Here is a 24147-nt window from a genome sequence, read left to right as displayed (position 1 = left end):
AAATATATAGCATATATATGTATATATATAACCGGTATTATTTTTATCATTAGCGTTATAAAAGGAATCAATGTACTTAGAATTAATTTCATAGAATCTTTAATGACTCGAACGTATTGAATTGAATCGTCTAGAAATGATAATAGTAAGAAATATTTTTATATGATCTTAGATCGATGAAACATACACCTTATATAGATGGAATAAGCAAGAAAAATAGTTTACTGTTGTTTCCAATATCACTGTTCTTGATGCATTGGCATTTCAGAATAGAGCTTATTTCGCTCAAAGCAATCTTATGAAAGGAAGGTGAATAGATTTTATACGTATCGCGTAGCGTGTCGCTAAACATCTTTGACTTCAACACATCTCTTCATTTATACTCATAAAATCGCAAAACTTACAAATGCATTTGTCCGTACAAGATCAATCAATGCTCGGCTTTTAATATATCTTCTTAAATGTCTAAAGAACTTTAAGATCGCCAAGAATAGAAAACGGAATGTGATTAAATAATGTAATTAAAATTTACGTAATTATTAAAAATAAAACCAGAGGTTAAAGAAGATTTAAAAAGAAAACAAGAAACAATGAATAAAGTTTCACGCGATTATTTAAGCACATCTGTTAGCTATAAAATATAAATGAAAATCTGATAAAAATAAAAATCTTCCCAATAAATGCTAGCAGATTGTTGAGACAGTTAAAGTTCTGCTCGAAATCGTCGATCTAATCTCGTACAGTTAGATTTTTGTCGCCTAACCGTCGATAGTAGCACGATCCCGGGAACAGCACGCAGTGAGAAAGCCCGCCATCCTACCGAAATCGAATTCCATCAAGTTGAAGAAGTATATCGGCGAGGAAGAACCAAGTCGAAACTTTTACAAAGTCTCCCCTTGTCTCTTGCTCTCTCCATTTGAGTCCCGCAATTGCCGCGGAACTCATCCCACTCGTAAAGTTTCTCGGCCGCGACTTTACTGTCGCGCTGCAAAAATATCAGCGGGGATTAGTTAACACCGTTGCAACAATTCCGACCGCAACAAGTAGTTAGCACGACACGCTTTATCACGGAATTACATACGTAGCTCGGAAAATATTAGTTGAGACCTACGTGATGTTCTTTTATTATTGTTCTTCCGGTTAGAAGACAATTTTTCAAAGTCTTTTGAATGTAAAAGAAATGGAAGTTACAAATATTTTAATATTTTATGTTTTGAAGATAATCTGTCTTTCATCTTATATATCCAAAAAAATATAGAAAAAATAGAAAGAAGAGAGAAATGTTAAAACTATTTATGCACTTACAACTTTATTCTCAAATCCTGTTGCTTAACCGTTATCTAGTTTTTTTAAACAAATGCATATAAAATGTTTTTCATAAGTATACTGTTCAAAGTTATGCAATCGATCTTATCTAAAAATTGAAGAAAAATTTTAAGATTATGATATTCAATAATAAACACAAATGTTATCTATCGTAATCAGTTTAACGAAGACCTGTATATTAATATGTATATATTACGAAATAATATACATTACAAAAGCTGGTAATCTCTTTTTCGACATTTATGACCATGTTATATGGTTAAGGATCTCAAAGAAATAGCTGAGCAGAGTCTTGAACAAATCGAAGTTCGTAGGTTGACGTACGAGAGAAGTGACCCCCGAAACTTTCGATCCTCCCACGGATTTTATCCTCCAGAAATCTTTTATTCCTCACCTAACGTCGCAAAAACTCTCGGCATAGAGGATGTCAAGTGCAGTGGTATTCTAGCTGCAATGCATGTGCGGAAGAAAGAAGAAAAGTCGGAAAAAGAAAGGAAAGGAGGAGAACGATAAAGACAACGAAAGTTTTCTTAAGCGGGTAGCGGTTTGCGGTAAAAAGCTGTATTGTAAAATTGAAAGTAAGCAACGTAAAAACTTTTCCGCGGACGGCAAATCTTGAATTCAGCCACACGAAAAGTATTTTTACGCAACAATAAATAAAGATTAGCATTCGACAAAAAAAAAAATAATTTTCGCTTAGTTGATAGGTGTGGAAAATAATATACCAGCAAATGATTTTCATAGGATTCATACAATATGATGGAATCGCAGAGTGTTTTCGTACTCTATTTACGTTCCAATATTTTTCTATATATTTTACTCGTACGAGGATTACCCGAAATGTTTTATTGCTACGGCCTGAAAGCAAACCGATGTTTTTCATTTCGCAGTATCGAGCAATTTATTATCATTTGTTATTTTTCTGTGTGATATACAGTTATACGCTTTCGTAAGCAATAAAAGTTTTCTTGATAATCGTAGTCGTGCCCACATTTCTTTTTGCAATAAATTTAATCTTAAAAAAGAACAAAGTTTCTATCTTTCTTATAATCTATACAGTAATCTCTACAATATTGCACAAATTTGAAAGAAATTTATTTACCTTTACCACATCAAGCGTTTGTACATGCATTATTACTTCGACAAGATTATTCAGGCTAATAAACCGATCTTTCTCTACGTGTTTACGTGGAAGCTTCTCACGTTCTACATCCACATGCAGGGTTGAATGCACGCGATTGTTACGTAGCCGCGGGAATGCGAGAATTTGTAATGCACGGTTAACATGCTGCTGACACGTATCTATCGACATCGTCAACCAGCTAGTCCTGTGGGACGAGCTCGTGTAAAGTCTCCGGTGAATCTCACCTACGTGCTTCCCCATGGTTGTCTAAGCATTCCTCTCCCTCAAGCAATCGTCGTTACATAAGCGATGCACACACGTTCATCAACGCGAATGCAATTGAAGATGCATTGAACGCAAAGGGAGTGTACTTGAGACAGTGTCGAAATTCCATCTTCCCTATTATCTGCAACAACACCCGGTGTAAACCCTCTACCCTTCTTGCGATAGCCTCGAGGCGACTGCTCGGCACTACTTCGCTACCTAGAAAAATGTCAATTTTCGAACGTGACAGTTTTCCGATTTACTAGTAGGGTGAGCCGGCGCGCTAAACGGTTTCCGCGGGGCGGAAATCGAGTGCTCACGCGACACCTCGTTCCGTCTCGTGGATGGACGAACTGGACGATCTCAGTGTGAACTGTCGCGCAGGGGACAGTTGGTCTTGCCTCTTTGAAGATGAAAGATCGCGCCCATTTATAGTACAGTAAAAGATAAGATCTCGACATCGTCCTTTCTCCGAACAATGAAGTAAGTTTCTAGTAGAGAGACACTCAATTTACTTTATAGTAACTGTTATAACATAAGTATATGTTATAGCATTGTGGTATATATTGTTAGAAACAGATATATAAGTTATAATTATACAATTTTGTTTACACTGATTTGTTTACTTCGACAGATAATTATTTCTTTCAGATTATATTCCTAACACAACATACGTGTGTTTAATATTATATTTTAAAAATGTAAAGATTTAATTTCTTAAATTCGTTTTCCTCGGAATGGTTATACTGTTTCTTTTCTTAAAATTTTTACTCAAAATAAAGCTTGCACGGCTCTCATTTTGAAGAGGAAGAGATATAAGTGTACATATAAACGGAAGGGTATACTTAAACGTTGAGTGCTTGAGTGCCTTGGATACACGTTCACTTAATTGCACTACTATTCCTTAATATCGCTCTGTAATTCTGGTTTTCGTGCATACCGCAACCCAACAAAAATGTAAATCTAGTTTTATTAGTATACGCTATTATTTCATTGGAAAAAAAACTACTTAATATTGTTCTTAAATTATTTAATTAACAGATCTGAAGAAATGTGCTCATCGTTTGATCAATTATAATAGATATTTTAATTATAATAGATATTAAAATTTTATTAGTTTTGTCTCCATAATGAATGTCTAATAAAAAATTATGTAAAATTCTAAAAATTAATATTTTGCCTCAAACTTAATACATTTATAATTGTGCAAAATTTATGTGATTAACTATTGATCATATAGTCGTTTGCATTATATTGTGACCAGATATTTATTTGTTTCCTGGGGCGCGACAGGATGAGACGTGATTTTATTTCGCTCATGTTACGCGACGTGTATTTCCTATCAGATAAGTTCTCGCAATCTTTAAGCGGCGGGCACGGAATCACTTTTTCACACTTATTGCCTTATCGAACTTCGAATGTCCTTGGCTGAGGAATGCAAATCAGCGGGGCTTAACTTAGATGAATCTTGTCGTCCAAGGAAAAGAGGTATAAAGAGAAGGGGTGAGGACGCGAGATAGAGTGCAGATCGTGGGAGAGAGTCAGAAGTTTCGGATTACCAAGTGCAACGCCTCCTCCTTAGAATCCAAATGTCGTAGACGGGTTAGTTTGACTTTCAATGGATTGCCAATCGGTGCAAATGCGTCCCACCGTTGGAATACGACGATGGCACGTGCGCGGTTCGATATCGAGGTACAAAATATGGGAACTGCTAGCTGCCGTATAATTGGATCCATTTTCTAACAAATTATAAACATCGTTCATTAAGATAACTCGCTTACGTAATCGTGAATGCTTGGACAACGCCGAAGTGTCCCACATACTTAAACTGTTTCGTCGATGTACAAATCTATAAAGCTTGTTGGTTGCAAAGTATATTAATGGAAATCGATTTTATTTTGATATCTTCTAATTTTTACGAGTTATTATCAATTGTTATTTTAGTCAAATTAATCATAAATTTCGCATTTTTATTAATTTAATCTTTCAATAATTTTAGTTTTTAAAAAGGAAGAATTGCACTTCAAAAACGTAAGTTAAAGCAATGTTCAAAATTAAGAAAGGTTGCCATCAAACTTCGCTCATGCTATTATTAAGGAAGAAAGGGCACGCAAGAAGCCATGTATTCCGACTACATACATAAAGCGTCCACCGCGATGCATGTCCGTCCATCCTGCGGGATATTTCGGTATGATTTTCTCAGTCGGGATACGAAGAGGAGTTTGAAGGTTCCTCTCGGTTTTCCCGGCTCCGACAGGCTACGTCCTGCATCACAATACTTCTCCAATTTCCTGAGCAGAAGTTACGGGACACGTTCCATCATGACGTCACGGGAACAAAGCTCTTTCTCTCCCCCCACCGTCTTGCTCGCTTTTCGCTCCCGCAAGCCCCCAAGACCGTTCTCCTTGTATAGCTGGTTGCTCCTTATACCCAGACGGTGGTAGTGGGGATAAATAACCATTCGGGGTAAACTAAGTTTGCGCACGCCGCGCCGCGCCGCGAGAGGACGTCAAAGATCGCAAACGGCGACGGCGACTTTTCGTTCAACGTCTGTTCGATCGTTAGCTATGGAAACTCGATTCGTCTTGCTTTCAGTGCGTCTACCAAGTTTCTACTACGATAGATTCGGATACGCAAAAATAATGGTCAAGTCTGCGGCTCATTATATTTTCATTACGGCGCGAGAAACTTGCCGCGTTATCGAAAGGAGGAGAGAAACTTTACGTGATTGCGCGCTCATTGATAGGCGAAAAAGGAACTCTCGTGCCTGTGTTTCGAAACGCGACATGCGATAACAAATGTGATTATTCGGTAGGAAAACGAATCGATCAGTTATTATTGCAAATCATTTCTCATTATTCGTCAGTATTAACAAATATTATAATACACAGTTTACATGTACGATAAAAATCACATTTGCTAAATCGTTGTTTGTATCTTTTGCAAATAATCAGTATTGCTAGCAAATAAAAATCTATCCAGCAGACATAATTGTTTTTATTACTAATAATTGGTTGGAATAGCAGACCAGCTTCAATTTCGATGATAGAAAATTGAGTAACGAATCAAAAGTAATAAATCATATATTCGTTTTCGGTACCGATATTTGTTGTCACTATATCTACAAATCATTTGTTACAGGTATCTACTGATAACTTGTTAAATTAACAAAATCTTTTTTTTCAATGTATCTAATAATTTTGTTAGTAATTAGTGTGGAAATTCATAAATTTTAATTTTTCCATAAATAGAACTTTGTAAGAGTCATAACTTGAACATGCGTGTCTTACTGTGATGATCTTGGGACATTTTCCTAATTTTTAAATAAGGTAATGATTTAGAGTAATTTTATATTTCACAATCTTAATTTTGTCATTTTTTTTCTATTCATATAGGCCAATTATCATATTATATTTATGCTAAGCTCAAGTATTACATTTTTATATTGCTAAAAATTTAAGTTTAAGTTTTTTGTTATTTAATAACAAAAACCTTTGATAGATCTCAACAAATATTCCTTTAGCATTACAAAAATATATGTTTTTGTTATGAATTAATCAGAGATATTAGAAAAATAGAATAAAAAATTAAGAGTGGACGATTATTTTTTGTAAATATCTCTATATTGAATTAAAAAAACTTATTTATATTATGTGACAACGTTCTAAAACAATGTTTCTTCATGTCGCATGTTGTAATCCAATCTAACACTTAATATATACCAATATATATCTTGTATTTGAAAATTCTAGAAATTATTGTAAAAATGCGATAAAAGAGTACTCGTATCTAACAATGGCTAATGTAATTGTGACTCTTTTGCAAGAGAAGTTCCGAGTTCCTTAACGAAAATCCACTTATAAGCAGTAAAAGTGCAATCAGCCCGATCGCTAATGCGCCCTCACGGGCGATGCGCGGCAGTTACGTGTCGTCTAAATGGAATTTGCAATTATCCACCTCAGGCAGGATCCCTGGTATCAAGGTTCCTGATACCAGACAGGACGACCCTTTGGTTTGCCCGGTCCAACCTAGGAAAACCGCTCGTAAGATGCTTGTGGTTACGTCGCTGATAAAGGAATGGACGGATGAGGTAGGGATGGAAAGGCATGCGGTCGAGGGATGTTACTGAAGCAAGTTCTTATAAGCAGTCGTCGTATCGTTATCATGAAAAGATCAACCTTTTGATGTATTGTAATAATAAAAATAAGCAAGCCTATCAAAGCCAACATCAGTTCGGATGCACAATTTATTTTCGTGTTAATTTTAACAAATTATATCAAAAATTAATTCATATACGTTTCGACCCCTATATTTGGGTCCTTATCAATATAAACCTAAATCCGCTTACATACTATACGCAAATTCCATATACTGCGATATGTGTTCTGCCCTTTTGACATAATGTATTGGATTCCGTTCTCTTTTTATCTAACTTGGAAATTGGATAAAGAAGAATGAGCTGTATCGCAGCTTGGAATTTGCGTATAGTATATAAGCGGATTTAGGTTTATATTGATAAGGACCCAAATATAGGGGTCGAAACGTATATGAATTAATTTTTGATATGATTTTTTAAATTAACACGAAAATAAATTGTGCATCCGAACAACTGATGTTGGCTTTGATGGGCTTGCTTATTTTTATTATTATTGATAGATTCTTCCAAGCCTTTTTAGATATTTGTTGATGTATTGTACATACACATAGTAAGATTTATCTATTTTAACGTTTTAAATCCAATAAAATCTTGTTAATAATATTTTGTCGCGCATTCGCGTGATAATAACTCGCTGTTATCTTCAAATATGATCCCGTGATAGAAGAGCATCACGAAAGGATTAAGACCACTAGAGGCGGCTTCGTCGTCGCTTAATGAAGTTACAGGCGTCTTTGTCGACGGCGTCGCACGGCAAATGTGGCTGCACGCATTTGCGAGCAGCTCAAATTTATTAATATTAGAATGCAACTTGCAACGAGGGGACGCGTTGTATCGCATGTACAGTTTCGTAATAAGGACGGGACTCTCGCTCGAAGTGAGAAAAGCGACGGAGGGAGAACGTCGGCAGCGATGAGAGGGAGGCTAACTGCCGGGCGTGGACTATGCGCGCCACGTGTAATTAGTAATGTTCCGGGGTGTAGGGACTCGACTTTAATGGAGCGCGTCGCATTAACCCCGGCATTTGCACGTCAGGCATGAAGATCGAGTGCAGTCGCGCGGGCATGCCTCTCCTTCTTCGACTAGTAACGAATGAATCCGGGAATCTCTTGGCCATTGTACGAGAAGTCATCCACGAGATCCATCTCGTTGTTGAACAAGAATAAAGAGTTTATCTTTAACAAAAAAATGTCGAGAGAAACCTACTTAAATTAACGCATGAGACGCCATGATAATCATCGTTGAAAAAAATACCAACTCCTTAATCATTTTTGTACCGCCTTAAACGTGTTCGGATTTATAGTTTAAATAAATGAACGAAAAAGACCATATTTGGTCAAAGCGAAACTTGGTGATTAATTTTTAATATTTTTGTCTAAATTTTACAATTTCCAATTTAAGCAAAATTATGTGTGAATTTCAATGCTGTTAAATAAATCGGCGCGCAGTTTGTTTGAACTGGAAATTATAAAATTTACACAGAAAAATTATTATTAGAACTTACTTTGACCGAATATGACTTTCTTCGTTCATTTGTGTTGAACACTTCTTGGTCAATTTTCATTTAATATTATTTATATTTATAATAGAATAGTATTTATTGTCATAAAATTTCAATAATGCAAATGTTTAAATCATTTTGTGAAGAAAGCGACATTTAAGAAACATCCCTTACAGAAATCTATAATACTGGCCAATTCAATATTAGTCAATTTATTATTAAAAGACTGTAATTAGTTACTTATTTGGAGTATTAAAAGTACTGAACAATAGTGCTTTTAATACTTAAAATAAGTAATTAATTACTGTCTTTCAGTGTTAGTCAGTATTAGATTTCTGTAAGGGATGTATCAAAGTGAATGTAAAATTTAAAGACCGTGGGTAAAAATGCGGTAATAATCTCGCAATTTTGCCGAGTACAAACAGAATGCAAGAGAAAAAATAGAGACAGAAAGAAGCGACAGACGCGGGCGCGTTACAGGCAGTGCTTTCGGTTGCAGCGCTACGCTGCGACGAAGTTATACGGTGTAAGAGCCGAGTTATATTACCTGACCTGAGAGGTCTAACGCATTCAATTTGCGCAGGTGTTTCTCGATACTTCCTCAATATTCGACGGTGGGGCACGGCGCCACCATTTCCCCGTGGCAGTAAACTCAGTTTTATTATTGATAGTCCAGCACTCGAGACACCATTTCTCCTTCCTCTAAGAAACTCCCTTGCACAACGAGCGATTTGAACTCAATGACCTGTTTGCGCGTAAGACAGCACTGATACGCATCTGAAACGTATACCAGATGTTTCTACTCTTCCTTACTTGAATTATCGGCAAACAAATGTCATTATTTCTCTCGTGTACTTATTTAAATTTCAAGATATTACTTTGTCTATTTGTCATAAAATTCGCAAATTTGAGGTAAAAATTGTATGGAGATGAGAGAAGCAGCATCGCCATCATTGGTACATTATATATTTAAAAAATTCACGAGAAATAAAAACAAATCTCGCACATGAAATATTGTTTGTGTACTTTCTATATCTCTCGTTTACATTTTCATACAATCTTAGCACAATCGTACGTGATCTACAATTGTGATTTCATTTCTCCGTCGTGAGAAGCACTTCTCAGAATGGTTAACAAAGGACGAAACAAAACACGAAAAGCAATCCTTATAAAGGCAATTAAAAAATATTACAAGAGACCCTTGCCTAGAATTCGCAATGCCTCGCGATTCTCCAACCGGTTCTGCGCAAAATAAATATGCTAATTTCGGTCATAAAATTTCCGACGGTGAAATTCCGCTGAATTCATTTGCAGACTTTTCCGCGGAGAGTGTACGTTTCTGTACTTCCTCCCTCTCGCATAGAGCTGCGTCGCGAAGTGTGATATATTAGGGTGCTTTTGTACAAAGAGCGAATTACGTTCGCACTTATACGACATCCCGTAGACGTTCCAGGCTGATCATAATCTTCACGATTGTGGCGAACTAGCATTTAAGTAAAAATGTATCTCTTGCTAATAAATTGTATTGCTCAGTGAGAATTGGGGAATTTCATGAGTTGGAAAAAAAACTCCAATTTAAAAACGCATTAATGTATTAGAAATAAATTTTAATGAATGTACGTTTAAACTTGTATTTAAGAAATAGGAAATGCAATATTATGCACAAATATTCTTGATTCGTTTTTAAGGCTGTGCTAGGTGTATACTCTCTGCAAAAAGTTACTAGAATTGGAAGTTTATATTTTTTCCGAATAAAAATGAATGTTATATACATATGAAACATATGAAACAGTTCAAGAAGATCAATATTTATATTTAACAATTTTATAATTTAAATTTGCTTTTAATTAATTTTTTTAAACTTATCTATTTCTTATAAAAATAATTTTTGACTCAGATTCTAAATCGCCACCAAACTTTCAGTACTTACCTTTAATACAATAGAGAAAAATTTATTAATTCTTTATAATTTTTCGTTTTGTTAAAAAATATTTGTAACGCATCGTTATTCGAAAGAATAAGAATAGCGGCAGAGTCGTAAGTTCTCTTCCTTCATAGACGATTAAGTATAAGGAAAATTCCTTAAGCTATTCTGTATTCGATGCCATGCAATCGTGCATCTCGCTTGCCGTAAATACGCATAGAAATTGTAGAAAGCGATTAAGTAGCATTTGGGCGACCGAGTTAGCTAACTCCATTAGCATTCAAGGGACATGCTTTGTAGCATCTCCTAATTTAATAGCGTCCACAGTTTAGCTAAAAGCTACGACATTTCGATTGCCGCGATAGTTATGATAATAGCATGAAAAGGAATTCCAATGCGCACACTCATGTGCAAGTGTCGGATGTATGATTGGTATTCAGTATCGATAAGCAGGTGTGGTATATCGTGTCGCGATATCAATTACGATTCATGTTAGCACAGGTGCAATAATAGGACAAACTATATGATCAATAATCACGTATTAAAATATGAATATTATACAAATTTTAACAATATAATGTAACAATACGAAGAATTAACGTGTTAATTCATCATATATATCATCTTTGTATTAATAATTTTGTATTAATTTAAAAGCAATGTTATATGAGTTATTAAATATCTAAACTATTGTAGAACGTTAAAATATTCTATTCTTCAAATGTCCCGTATTTTCATCTCGAAAGAAGTAAGATAATACATTTTAAATTTTCCACTTCCCTGCACCTCGTTCCTACCTGCGCATCTTCGGAGAGATAAGCCCAAGGAAAAAAGTCACGTTCGCGCGGTTTATCCGATTTCCCCCTTTATACCGCTGGCATGTCACCGCCGATTCTTTGACAAAGAGAAGCGAGCAAGGGCACGAAGTAAAAAACTATCTTCAACACTTTCCGGATACTACCAACACTTTCGGAACGCGTTAAACGCTTCCGGTCGCTACGTGCGATCGACGAAGACTCGCCGAGCTCGGCAGATATTTTAATGGAAGTTCGAACTCGACTTAAGATATTTTGCCCGAGCGGTGCGAGGCCGCCGAAGTGTTCATAATGAGATGTTAATGGAGTAGCCGAGGAAAAAAAGTCTGTCACTCGTCACATCACGGTATCGACAGGTCTCTCCCTGCTCGGGATCTCCTCGGACTTCCCTCTTCGCGTCCGCCCTCTCGATGCTTCTTGGGTTCGACTTCTTCTTTACGCCGTGGAACGGCAAGCATTTTCACCCTCCCGCGTGTTCTTCGATCGGGCAGGGCGAAGGGGGAAGCCTATAATCCATTTTGTCTACCGCAGACTTCACAAATGAACTTCGCTTAAAAACCCTTTCTAGTAGGACCGGCTAACCGGGTCGATCGACATCGATCGACAAGTAATCTTGCATCGGAGACGAAATCCCGCCGACAAACTTATACAGGGAGGACGGAAAGAGGAGTGTCATGTGGATTAATATTTTTTGATCTTAATAAGGATAGATGACAGCCGCTAAGAGTACAAAGTCCCTCGTCATTTTTCACCAATTATCAGCTCTGTTCGTCGCGACTACGCCACAGGACGTTTTATACCTAACGATAATGATCTACGATAAGGCGACATGGGGTAACGAGCAAGTTGCCAGTGTTCATTAATTCCGCGATTAAGCCTTTCGGGTCGGAGTTACATCTAGCTTCTGAAAGAAGTCGTCTATCAAGTTTATTTTAGCCAAGCACTACAGACAGGCACCAGGGCTGCTTTTAGAGCAAATGTGTGTTTAAGATAGATGTGTAGTTTAAGGTCATTTAAAATTGGAATCTGTTAAATTAGATCTCCTACGAGTGTTAGTCACAAATCAATATCATTTTATTTCAGGCTCGAAATAGACGTGAGCTCTCGCATTGATTTTAAGCACAAGTCTCAACCACGGTGCGTTCTATAAATAAAGCGGTGGAAAGGAAGCTCGATATGTATCGTTTTGCGTTGATATCGCCCGAGGTCAAGGCGGATCTTGTAAGATGTTATTATATTTCTTGTCGGGACAAAGTTTTGGATACTTTGAATTTGCAAGGTGGCTGCATCGCCGAGACGTGAGAAATAACACAAATGGGATGCGGGGAAATATATTTGATGTGGACAGCACGATACAAGTTTGGTAGTTGTGAGTATCTTCAACGAATATTTGATAACCCCAGGGATGTGCTGTCTAACTTATAACTACAAAATAATACCAACGAGGGACACGACGGAAGCACGCTATCATTTTAGGTTTTGCACAACTTTCTGTTTAGTACGAACGTTTTTATCAATGTTGCGCAAGAACCGATTGCTCGAAAATAGAAATGAAAGTGCAACATTTCAGTATCGCGATAAAATTCTGATATACGCAGATACACTCAAAAAAGTAATCTTGCAGTTATAGCGAAAATTATTTAAGTATAAAAAAAATAGCTGAAATAAATAAATTTCTAATAAGTATTGCGAACGTATTGTATCTAATCATATAGATAACAGAGATAGAATTTATATTTATGCTATAAATTCTATGCGTATGAGATACAAAAAGCAGCTATAATTCTAGCTGAAGCAGCAAAAAATTGTTTTGCGTGTATGAAGTATATAATTTAAGATAATATATAATATATAACACGCATGTTCGGTTTTTTAAAGTTGGAGAATTTAGGATATTAAAACTAAAAACGTCCTAAATAATAAATGATAAATACGTTCGTGCTAAATGATGTTATTTAATTTTATGCACGATCTCGCATGAGCATGAGGGATCGATATCTATCCTCAAATACAGATCGATACATTTTATGGCTTCGCGATGTGGGGCTGTAAAATGTTTCTTCTATTAATTCGAATAAAAACGTTTTCATCGTTGCCACTGAATAACACTTTATTGATACACGTAAAATATCGGATTGGATTATCGATCGGGTAATCCTCGTCGAATTGAGATAACGAAAAAAGAGAACAAAATTAACTAACGAGAACAAAATTAAAGCCACTGTTACAATTACTGACGCGTATCAGTTTACGTCATCCTATATCTTGATCTGACCTTTCCGAGGCTTGCATTCCATGATGCAACTCCTTGGTTATATGTAGTTTGTTAAAATGAAATTCTAAATGAATCCCTCTTATTCTTGAACTTCTCGTCGGATACTTTTCACAATAGAGAGAAAACGTCCCCGAGTGCGTCGGTGACGATACGAGGAAAGGACGTCTCGTCGATTCGGCGCGAAGTCGTTTCTTCCTGACGAACTCGTAAAAGCGAGACCGAGGACCGTAAACTTGCCCCGGGGAAGGTTGGACAGAGTTACTGAATATTCACGAATTCGCCGACCTACACGCCGTGCTACACCGAGGATGGTTCCCGCGTGTGCGCGCGTGTCTTACATATTCCGTATCCTGCACATAGGTGGGCTCCTCTCGACGCTTCTGTTGCGAGTGGAACTGAACTTTGCAGAGAGCGTTAGAGCTCTCGGGGATACCAAGTCTAAGAGAAATAGCTAGTTTCGAATTTAATCGTTTTCCTCATTCATATATTAGCTTGGTTTCATGCCGTCTTAGTGAACTCCTGATCGTATTACGGAAGATTGGCGGATTAATGTTCTGCCATTCGTTTGCGGTGCTAAGGAGTTTCTGAGTAACGTATATAGTATATATATATAGCGACGATATTGATATGCGACGGATGAAAATAAACATCTAAGTAATTATTATTCAGAAAAATACTAAAATAAATTTATATTTAGAAGCTGAGAGAGAGAGAGAGAGACTGTTTTATTTTTGGAAAAATTGCAAATCAATATTCTGAAATTCAATCATTTTTGTATAATTTATTTAACAACAAAAATGAATAAATGAGATAAAATATTTTTAATTTGAAAATCGAGAAATGCATATATATTTTTAAAAAATCGCTGTTACATTCAAGATTAAAGAAAGAATTCATTAGAGGGATGAAAAAAATTCCTGAAAACTCTGGAATTAAAAAAAATTTATAATTCTTCAAGATTCAACGCTTTTGGAGAAAAGATATCAAGCGAATTTTTTTTCCTCGAAAAATGGAATTAGGAAATAATATGGATGTAAAGAAATTATGCAATATGTAATAAAATTTAGATAATTAGAATTTCTCGGAAGCGTGATCTGCATATATCAGCTCGCTCGTCATTCACGCGCATCAAGATGGCACGTCCGACATTTATTCAGACTGAACTGTTTTTCATCCTCTCTTAGACTCGAGCTGGTATCTATCTCGCATCCATTATCATTCCCGTCTAGGCCCACTAATTAATCACAGAAAGGAAATAAGATTTATCAACAGTCGTAGTGGAAAAATAATTATCTCGGCCACATTATCTCACACGCCAGCTTTATCACAAACTGCCCTTTGCTTATCATATTATCTATGCACGTAACATCCCTGCGTAAGCGCTGTTTATCGGCACGACATCCTTCTCTTTTAGTCCCTATTAAAACATGTCTTATATTCCCAATTACAAAACGATAAAATCAGTAAAATATAGAAATATATGTATTATAAAAGACTTAACCGTCATCTCTAATTCTTGGTTTTTAACAATAATAAGTTAAACAAGGCCGTTTATATAAATAAATAAATCTTAAGTAAAAAAAGTGCCAATATGCGATCAAGTCTAATATCTATCGACTAAATCTTAGTGCTTAATGATATTTCTATACTATATTATAAATATATATCTATATTTAAATATTAATTTTTCAATACTTCAAATTATAATAAGTTCTTTTCAGAGAGAGTATTTAAAAATGTTTGTCATTATATAAGAATCATTATTATTAATTGACCATCAATATTCAATTTATGATACTATTACACACACACAGCTTTAATTTAGGATTATACGTTTTCAACACCGATTGTGTTTAGCGTGCAATTTGATGTAAAAAATATATTTAAATATCTATATAGAAATATTATTAAGCACCAAGATGCTATCTTTAAATCTAACTTCGAAGTGCCGCATATTACCGCTTTTTTAATTAATTAATTCTTTTGATTGATTTTTATTTTATTTCTTTATAAAAACATCTTTCGCAAAGTGGAATATAAACCATTGACAAACAGCGAAATTGACATTATATGTTTATTGATGATTCGCAGGAGTGACAATATATCATCACTCTGTTTTATTAGTCGCGAACGAGGTCAGGCGGGTTGCAGGTCAGGACCATCGAGAGATAACGCGCGTAGGTACGATATATAAATGCAGAATGCAAATTACTGTTAACCCCATGGTCACTTTTTGTGCGTTCGTTTATGTGCAAGAGATCCAAACAATTCATTGTCGGCTCTGCGCTTCGAGGTTGGTATGGATTGGCTTCACGTCGCCAATAACGAACTGCAGCATCGCCAGTTCCGTGTTTCGCATTTTATCTCGTCGTCCCGTCTCGTCGTCGGCTTGTCGACGTCCCTTTCTCTAGATCCTGTTTGCTTTAAACTTGCAAGCGTCGATAATCGAGTTGCAAGCTCGTTCATTGTTAACGTATTATTCTTCGCGCGCTGATGAAACGGAAACAAACGGACGACGATGGAACGACACTCGGATGTCATAGTTCGATTAATATGCGTTAAATGGATGACGATCAACGGAAGCGGAGGGTTATAAAACGCGTAGAGACGAGGTGCAGCAAGACATCCACACGCGTAAAAGTGTAATTGATAATATTTGTTAACGAAGAAAAAAAGAGAGGTCAATGATTCTTCCTCTCTATAGAAACCAAAATATAAAATTGATACATTTTCGTAGTTATAAAATATTTCATGGTATTTTCACAACTCGTATAAATTTTTGGCAACGAATGTTTGGTTTATTAACATCGAACGATCAAAGCAAAATTATTGCATAAAACATTATTTCACTCTAGCAAAGATCGTAAAATTGATTATTAAACTTTCATAGATACCCATAAATTGAAAGTGACGTTGCTGGCATTTGTATTTGATTACGATCTTAATCAAGTTATTAATATATGATTATGAATCGATCGAAACAATAGGGACTGTGCTCTGATTATTTCATGACGATCGAAGAATGAATTTTCGGGCGGAACTTGAATAACATTTATACTAACGGTTTATCGCCGCTTAACGGCCGTGTGCATAATAAGCGGAAGTGAATCGTAGTGTTGCATCGTGCGTATTACGTGGAACATATGGCACGTGAATTTTATATAATAAAATCGGCTACTTCACGAGTACTGTAACGTCAGTATATCGCCCACGGTATGCGTAAGTCATAAAATAATGGACGGTGAACACGCGTGATTAATTTCTCCCACGGCGACAGAAATCGTCTAAAGCGGAAATGCATTTAGGAGCAATTTATCGCCGAATATATACGTGACACGTACTTACATAAACGTGACAAACGCGCTATTTGCATTCCACCCGTTTTCGTTCCCGTAAATTCTGTCGGCGCCTGTGATAATTTATAAATTCGCGGAAATAACTTATTTTAACTGACAGCGCGCTCGTCAAAATTGTAACAGCGATGTAATTAAATTTATCGCGACATTTATTAATTTGTAAATGCGGATTGTAAATAGTAATATAATCGCAATATTATAAGTTTCTAAAAATACTGAAAAATATCAGTCAAGCCTTATTTAATATAAAAGTACATCATTTGTGCTTCTTAAAAAGTAGAAGTTTGATGATTCTCTTAAAAATTGGCATATAACAATACATACCTAAAGAATCCTGTAGTAATTACATAGAAAACTGAGTCCTGGTGAAATGAGTTTTCACATGTTGTAGTTTACAACGTGATGAACAAAATATGTTATACAAGGCTCAAATAAATAGACAGTTTTTCAGTTACAGTGTAACAAAAATGTGGAACTTGTGCTCACAGTGCACTTTTGGGGTACACTATAATTTAAAAAATTATCCATTATTTAAGTCATATCTATATGACATTGTTTATTTACTACATTATAAGCTACAACATATGTCAAAATTAATTCGTCTCAGGATTTCCATATAATTAGTGCGGGGTCTTTTATAAAAATGTATGTTTCTCTTGCTTCATCTCTATTAAAATTTAAAAATAAACTAAAAATATTAATTTAATTAATGCTAATTACTTAATTTATATTAGTTTAATTCGCTTACGGCAACAAATTATTCAAAATCTCTATTCACACACAGAAAAAAAGACTATTCTTAAATCAACCATAATATACTCATATATAAGCAAAAATATTGTAATCTTGCTTTAAAAATTTTAGTCTTGAATTTGTATTGATATAAGATTTTTAATTGAGCAAGTCTTGAATTAAGTGCAAAGTAATACTTGCATCAAAACAAATTTAATCAAATCAAGATTGATATCTTTGAAGCAAGATTATGATATTTTTGCTTATATATGAGTATATATAATGGTTGATTTAAGAATAGTCTTCTTTCTGTGCACAGTTGAAAGACATACACTGGTCACACACGTGTTGCAAATTCAATCAATGAAAATAAATCGTCAACTTAATTATTCTAACACATGTACGTTTAATTTCGAATTTCTAGATACACAATTTTCGTGTGTGTGATCACATCTTGATTAAATAATACAATTATCTTTTTATATCTGGAAGGAAGAAAGGCAGATCGCAATTGTATTAATAATCGTGCATCAAACGTAGACACGTGGTGTCGAAAATGTCAAAGTAGTTTCTTATTCATCGCGAACATCGAAATTAACGTTGCTCCGCTCTTAACAAAGTTGGCCAAGATACGGTCGATGAACGTCACCAAGCGAAACGATACGCTCGGCCGGAGAACGCGAGCGTGACGCTGCTGCTCGATCTTGAGAAGCAAAGCTGCAACATGTTGAGCGAACCCGAAAGTTCGCTCGCTGGAAACGGACGATAAAGCGGCGTGGGTGATCGTTACAGCGGGCGGCAGCGACGGGCCTGATAATACTGCCCTCTCGAGTAAATAATCGAACCAACGCGATTGTTTCAGGCATGCTATGTGTCAGAGCATCGGAAACGGAGGTCCGTGTAGAAGATGACGGGGTTAAGTAGATAAAGGGAGCAGGCCTGGCTGCCATCAACGACGGACGATTCCTCGGCTCTTCTCTTTCTCACTGCAGCGCACAATGCTCTGCCACCGCGCTCTTGTCATTCTCATCGCTGTCAACGTGCCAATCGGTAAGTGATTTCGATTCTATGACCTCTCTCTTTCCTAACTCTTTCGAAATGATTTGTAGAAATTTTTGAAAAAATTAACACGATATTCAGAATTTCTTCTGAAAATATATAAGACATTTCACTCTCATTTCGAATTGTAAATTTACACTGCTGCTTTATATGTTCAATGTGTATTATAGATATTTTATAAATATTACATGGAAGATTTTATTTTTTTAATTTAGAATCGTAAATAACATTTTCGAAGAATTTGGAAAAGTAATTGTTAAAACGTGTTTTTATTCTTCACATTTTAAATCGCGTTTCCATATTTCAAAAGTAACAATTAAAAAATTTAAGTTTTTCAGAAAAGAGGTAATATATAATCTATTTTTCAATTCAACAGAAAATTATTGACTAATGAAATAATATTGATAAAAAGAATATACGTTTAGGAACATAATTCTTGGGAATAAATGTCATTTTTACAACCCTTAAAAAATCATCGTTTTTGAATTGATGATTTCGATATCCTACAAAGTTACAAAAAATGAATTTGGAATACTTTATCAAAAATAAAAGATATAACTCGAAATCATCAATAGTTTACCTTGATCAATTAAAATGATTCAATTCAACATAAAACAATTTCTTCTTTAAACTTTGATCACCAAACTGTTTTGACTCTAAATGTTCTGTGTAGATCCTTTTTTACTTATAAAAACAATACAACTCAAAATGTATTACTCTTGAAAAAGGTATATTATGATCTTTTTTTGAAAACCTTAAGAACGATACATGTGATATTTGATCACAAACTGTTTTGAAGTTAAATCAATTTACTTTTAATTGATTGATAGCATAATCTTCACCTAATTCATCCATGGTAATAACTCGAAAATTATATTCTTTTAGTTGTGTTACTTATAAAGTAATGGAACGAAATTATTTATCCGCAACGAAATATATAGAAATAACTTTTAACAAGAAATATCTCTTCGTTCGTCAATCGCATTAATCGAGTATTCGATGCAACTAAGTAAATTGAAGCACGTGCACGATTTGAGCAGCAAGCTTCTGTTACATATATCATTCCCGGTCCATTACATTGGATACGCTTATTGCGATTGACGCAGAAGTCGATACATTGCGAAAGGTGTCCAATACGAAATCTGTTGTGCCCGACAACGAGCAATAACGCAGATGCAACGGGGGCACGATGCCAACGATGTTCTATATACGCAGTCCGCAAAATAAATAAAGTGTAGTTCGAGTGCCACTTCACTGCGGAAGCGCGATGCCATCCACCGTCGAGCTGTCAGATTCTTGCCCGAATGTTTATCCGATAGCAGTAAATAGAGAGGAAGCGATTGCGTTTTTGCAAATATTTCATCCTGCTGCGTTACGATTTATTACATACGGGACTATTCTACTTCGGCATACGACACCTAAATATATGTTGTCAAGTTTATCAAATTTCTTGATAACTCTTCTTTTATAACATAAACAAATAAGATTCTTAGATAATTAATAGAAATAATATGATACTCTTTGTGTGTGAAAAGAAACAAGTGTTTTGGAGAAGAAATTTTACATCTGCCCGATCAATACACAATATTAAAAAAACGTTTTTTAAATATTTATTTAATACAAAGATCTGATAAAAAAATATTCAATAAGTGTTTAAAAAATATTTTTTAAATATTGTGCTGATTGAGTTGTTTGTGTATTAAAAGGTTATTAAGCTTTCTCGAGTTAATTTGAAAAGAGTTTTCAAAATTTCCAACAATTCTTAAAAATTAATTTTTTACTTGTTTTTATACTATTTTATATGCTCATATTTTTATTATAATTAAACTTGTGCCTGATCCGTTTCTGGGTATAAATATTCTAGAACAACTACCTGTTCTCTTTAAGAATCGTGATAAAAGCTTAATAGCTTGTGCACCGTCGAGTAATTGCTCTTTCCTTTTTCGTGATTGATGTACCGATTAGCTGCTCGAACAATCGACTCGACGCAATAAATTCGATTTAACCTCAGCCGTACTCGATCTTGACGTATAATTCTGCCAATAGGTATCGTATACTAGACTGTGCATCGATTATCCAACTATTGAGCAATTGAAACATGATTAAGATATAAGATGCAACTTACATAAAATAATTCAAAATAGTTGCATAAATCATAATTATGTAAACAAATTATCTGTTGAATAGTCATTAAATAAGCGTGTCATATTCTTAAATATCAAACAAAAATTGAGATTTATATTTGTTACACAACAGTGTACACAATTCGTTTAAATCATTTAAAATTTACTTAATGCTCGAATAATGATCGCTACTTTTAATGTTTTAAGAGAGACGAGAGCATATAGTTTATAATAATATACATTCATAGTATATAATAACTAATAATAAAATTAATATTTAAATTCCTTTCTGTTAATTCAATTTTTCCGTAAAGTATTTTCTGATAAAACAAAAATATTTTTTCAATCCATTAGAATGTCAAATTATAACATAAATAAAAAAACAGCCACTTCCAAAAATTTCACTTATTTATTACTGATCCTAAATGCATCGCGTGAAATAACTGAAAATGATCTGTAAATCGCTTGAAAGAGCATATTCAAGTAAAATGTGCACGAGTTGCACGAATACGGGTAATTCAAGTCCGAGTTTATTCGTAATTAACATGAGCTAGTTGAGAAATAATAAACGAACGTTCATTGCGAAGTCCGAACCGAGCGATGACAACATCTGGCGCGGATACCATGATACTAAATATACTACGTATATCATACAAACGCGTGTGCACGGTATATCTCGAATGTTGCCGGCACCCAAAGTGCGTCGGAAACGCCGCGAGCCTGGTCGCTGTCACTGATGTTTATTGGCACAGAGAGTATCCACCACACGTACTGAAATTAATGATAGCTTGTTTAGATTATAGTCCACGGACATAGTTGGCCTCCGGCAATCTTCCCATGTCACTTAACTCTATATTAAACTTCCGAGATACAAGGATATGCGAAAGTCAATAATTAAGTAATTGAAAATATCGAATTTTTGTGCGAGGATAATTTGAGCATCACACGTTGAAAGTTTGCGTGTTATATTTTAGAAATAATTTATAGGTCAGAATATTTAAGTAGTTGAAATGAAAATATACACTCTAAATGTTTCATAATCTTCTCTGAGATACGATAAATTTAAGGCAAATTTACATATAGAGTACTTTCTTCGTAATATCAATATCAACAATATCGATATCGCCATTACCTCGGTATTAAATGTCAACGATTTTTGTGCAATAATACAAAGAAAAAAATCAAGAAAATAGACTCGTGTCGATGCAGAGATAGAGTCGCGCAATTTGCGATCGACGGGATACACGTCCTATAATCCGTCCTGTGCAACGCCGACGACGTCCGATGCAGATGCAATGGAGGATCGGTGCCAAATACGTTATACGGGCCACGGGAAATGGGCACGTAGATCGCAGATATGGCGCGTCCTCCAGTACTGCGGCATGGGTCGCTCCGGTCTGGTCAACTTCTGGCCCTGATGTTTATTCGGCGCGAGTGGAAGCGTCGACTGCGCTTGTCGTTCGAATTAATTTACCGCTTGCGGGCCTCCGGTCTCTTCACAGATATAGATAGATAGAGAGAGAGATAGATGGACAGAGAGAAAGAGAGAAATGAGAGATAGCAAGAGAGACAGGTAGAATCTCGACGGTATCGTTCAATCTCGTTAGAAACGAGTATACAAGATGTATGTATTCGTCGCGCACTTTTTAACCGAATAAAGAAATTTCGTTTAAATTAAAAATTTGTAGGTACACGTCTATTTCTAGTCTATCTATTTTAAACGGCGTGACTTATATCTCGAGACAAATTAGTACATGGGAACATTTATAACCAATTATTTCTATTTAAATTAATTTCGTATGAATAATTTCATTTGGCGTCTCCACAAAAAAAATTCTATTTTATATATTTTTCTAGAACAGATCTTTAGTATCTATGTATATTCAAGCTTACTCTTTGTAGATATCGTCTTTCTCTCTTTGGACAGACGTTGAAAAATTGAAGCGCATTGTCGAAAATTACTATCAAATTGGCCGTGCAATGTCGTAAGACGATATCCTTGTCAACCGCAAGGAATACCACCTCACGTCCACGCTATAAAGAAACCGGAGTACCTTATCCACCGGTAGCCGGCGAGATGCTACAAGTCGAGCGTTTCCAGATGCATCATGAAAAATGCACCACCCAAACGTGTCTGGGACCGACGCAAGATTGGCGGGGTGGACTCCGGTGGAGATTTGACTCGATGAATCGAGTGAACGGCTACTAGCCGAGTGAAAGAAAGAAAAAAGGGGAAAAAAGGAGCAAACGATGGAGGTTTTATCCGTCGGTGACCGGATAAGATTGTTTGTCTATACTGCGGATCAACGGTGAGATTCACCGATTGTTCCACAAGGCACTGCCAGCATCGCTTTTCCATCCCTTGGCGTTCCTTATCGGGCAAACAACGACCTTTCCGGCCAAATTGGTCGGTCTGACTCGGAACCGAGTAAAACGTGATTAATCGCTCGCCTCCTTTCGCGGGAATGTATCTACCTCGCCAACTCTCCAGTGGTTATATAGCGATAAACGGATAACCGCGGTCCAGACCCAATTGAGTCTCGATATAGGATAGATACGCCGCGCGCATCGCTTTCGATCTTGGAGGAAAAAAAAAAAGTAATGCGAAAGACGGAAACAGAAGGAGACGGCGTGGGAGAAAGATACATTCGTTAGGTGTTAGTTCGTTAAACCGATTTCTTTTTCCATCACTTCTCTCTCGTTTTCATTATAACCTCCAAACCTGCTTGTATTTCTGACTGTAATAAGTTAATCACATAGAACTAATAATTCTTTCAATCAACTCGTTGATTAACAATGTAATTAAAAAATAATTTTTATCTTTATTTGATTAAGTACTAAAATACCTTTATTTTGAAACTTTTTATTTTTTTTATTTATGTAAACATTTTTTACTATTATATATTTTGGGCGAAATGTTGTAATTGTTGCATCATAAATATGGATATTTTTGAGAGAAAAAAATGTTCCGTCGAATTTTTAAACACTATTTTATGTAATAAAGAGAATTATATAGAGAATAAAAAATCCTTGGAATGTATGTATCTGTACATTTAAATATTATGCTTTTATTTTTTTTAACTAATTTTAAAATTTTCTGTATGTTTTTGGAACAATTGTAGTTTCTAATTTTTTTATTGCCATTAAGGAGGAAATGTAATAGCAAAAGAAAGCAAGGTTTAACGCATTTAATCCTTTCTAAACGACGAAGGCCTTTGAAAAACTACGGCTGCGTATTTCAAAGAACGGAAAAGTACCACTTCCTTTAATTACTCTGCTTGTGTGAGGTTCTAGGAAGAGAAATCTACCTGAAAATCATTATGCTGCTTCAAAGCCACTTCGTATTACAAAACGGCTTTTAATTGCGAAGCGAATAAATTATTCGATTCAACTCGTCTAACCTTATTACATTAATTATATCTGCCGCAATCTTTATATGTAAAAACAATTCATTTCTCAAATCAAAATAATCAGTCAATCTTGAAATTCAGTT

At 35.4% G+C, this 24147-nt stretch overlaps 1 protein-coding gene across 2 annotated transcripts in view; it reads left to right on the top strand.

Annotated features, from left to right (window-relative positions):
* Positions 1 to 24147, top strand: part of LOC108762381 (lachesin) — a 143148-nt gene that overhangs the window by 52568 nt on the left and 66433 nt on the right. For both annotated transcript variants that reach the window (XM_018509352.1, XM_018509353.1), the window contains exon 2: positions 18335 to 18522. In XM_018509352.1, the coding sequence (XP_018364854.1) occupies positions 18471 to 18522 (52 nt within the window). In that variant the 5' untranslated portion in view covers positions 18335 to 18470. The remainder of the gene's footprint in view (positions 1 to 18334; positions 18523 to 24147) is intronic.

This window comes from Trachymyrmex cornetzi, unplaced genomic scaffold, assembly GCF_001594075.2.
Source record: "Trachymyrmex cornetzi isolate Tcor2-1 unplaced genomic scaffold, Tcor1.1 scaffold299, whole genome shotgun sequence".
NCBI classification, from domain to species: Eukaryota; Metazoa; Arthropoda; class Insecta; order Hymenoptera; family Formicidae; genus Trachymyrmex; species Trachymyrmex cornetzi.
Note: the sequence above shows the minus strand (reverse complement) of the source record. Positions and strands in the feature narration are given on the sequence as shown.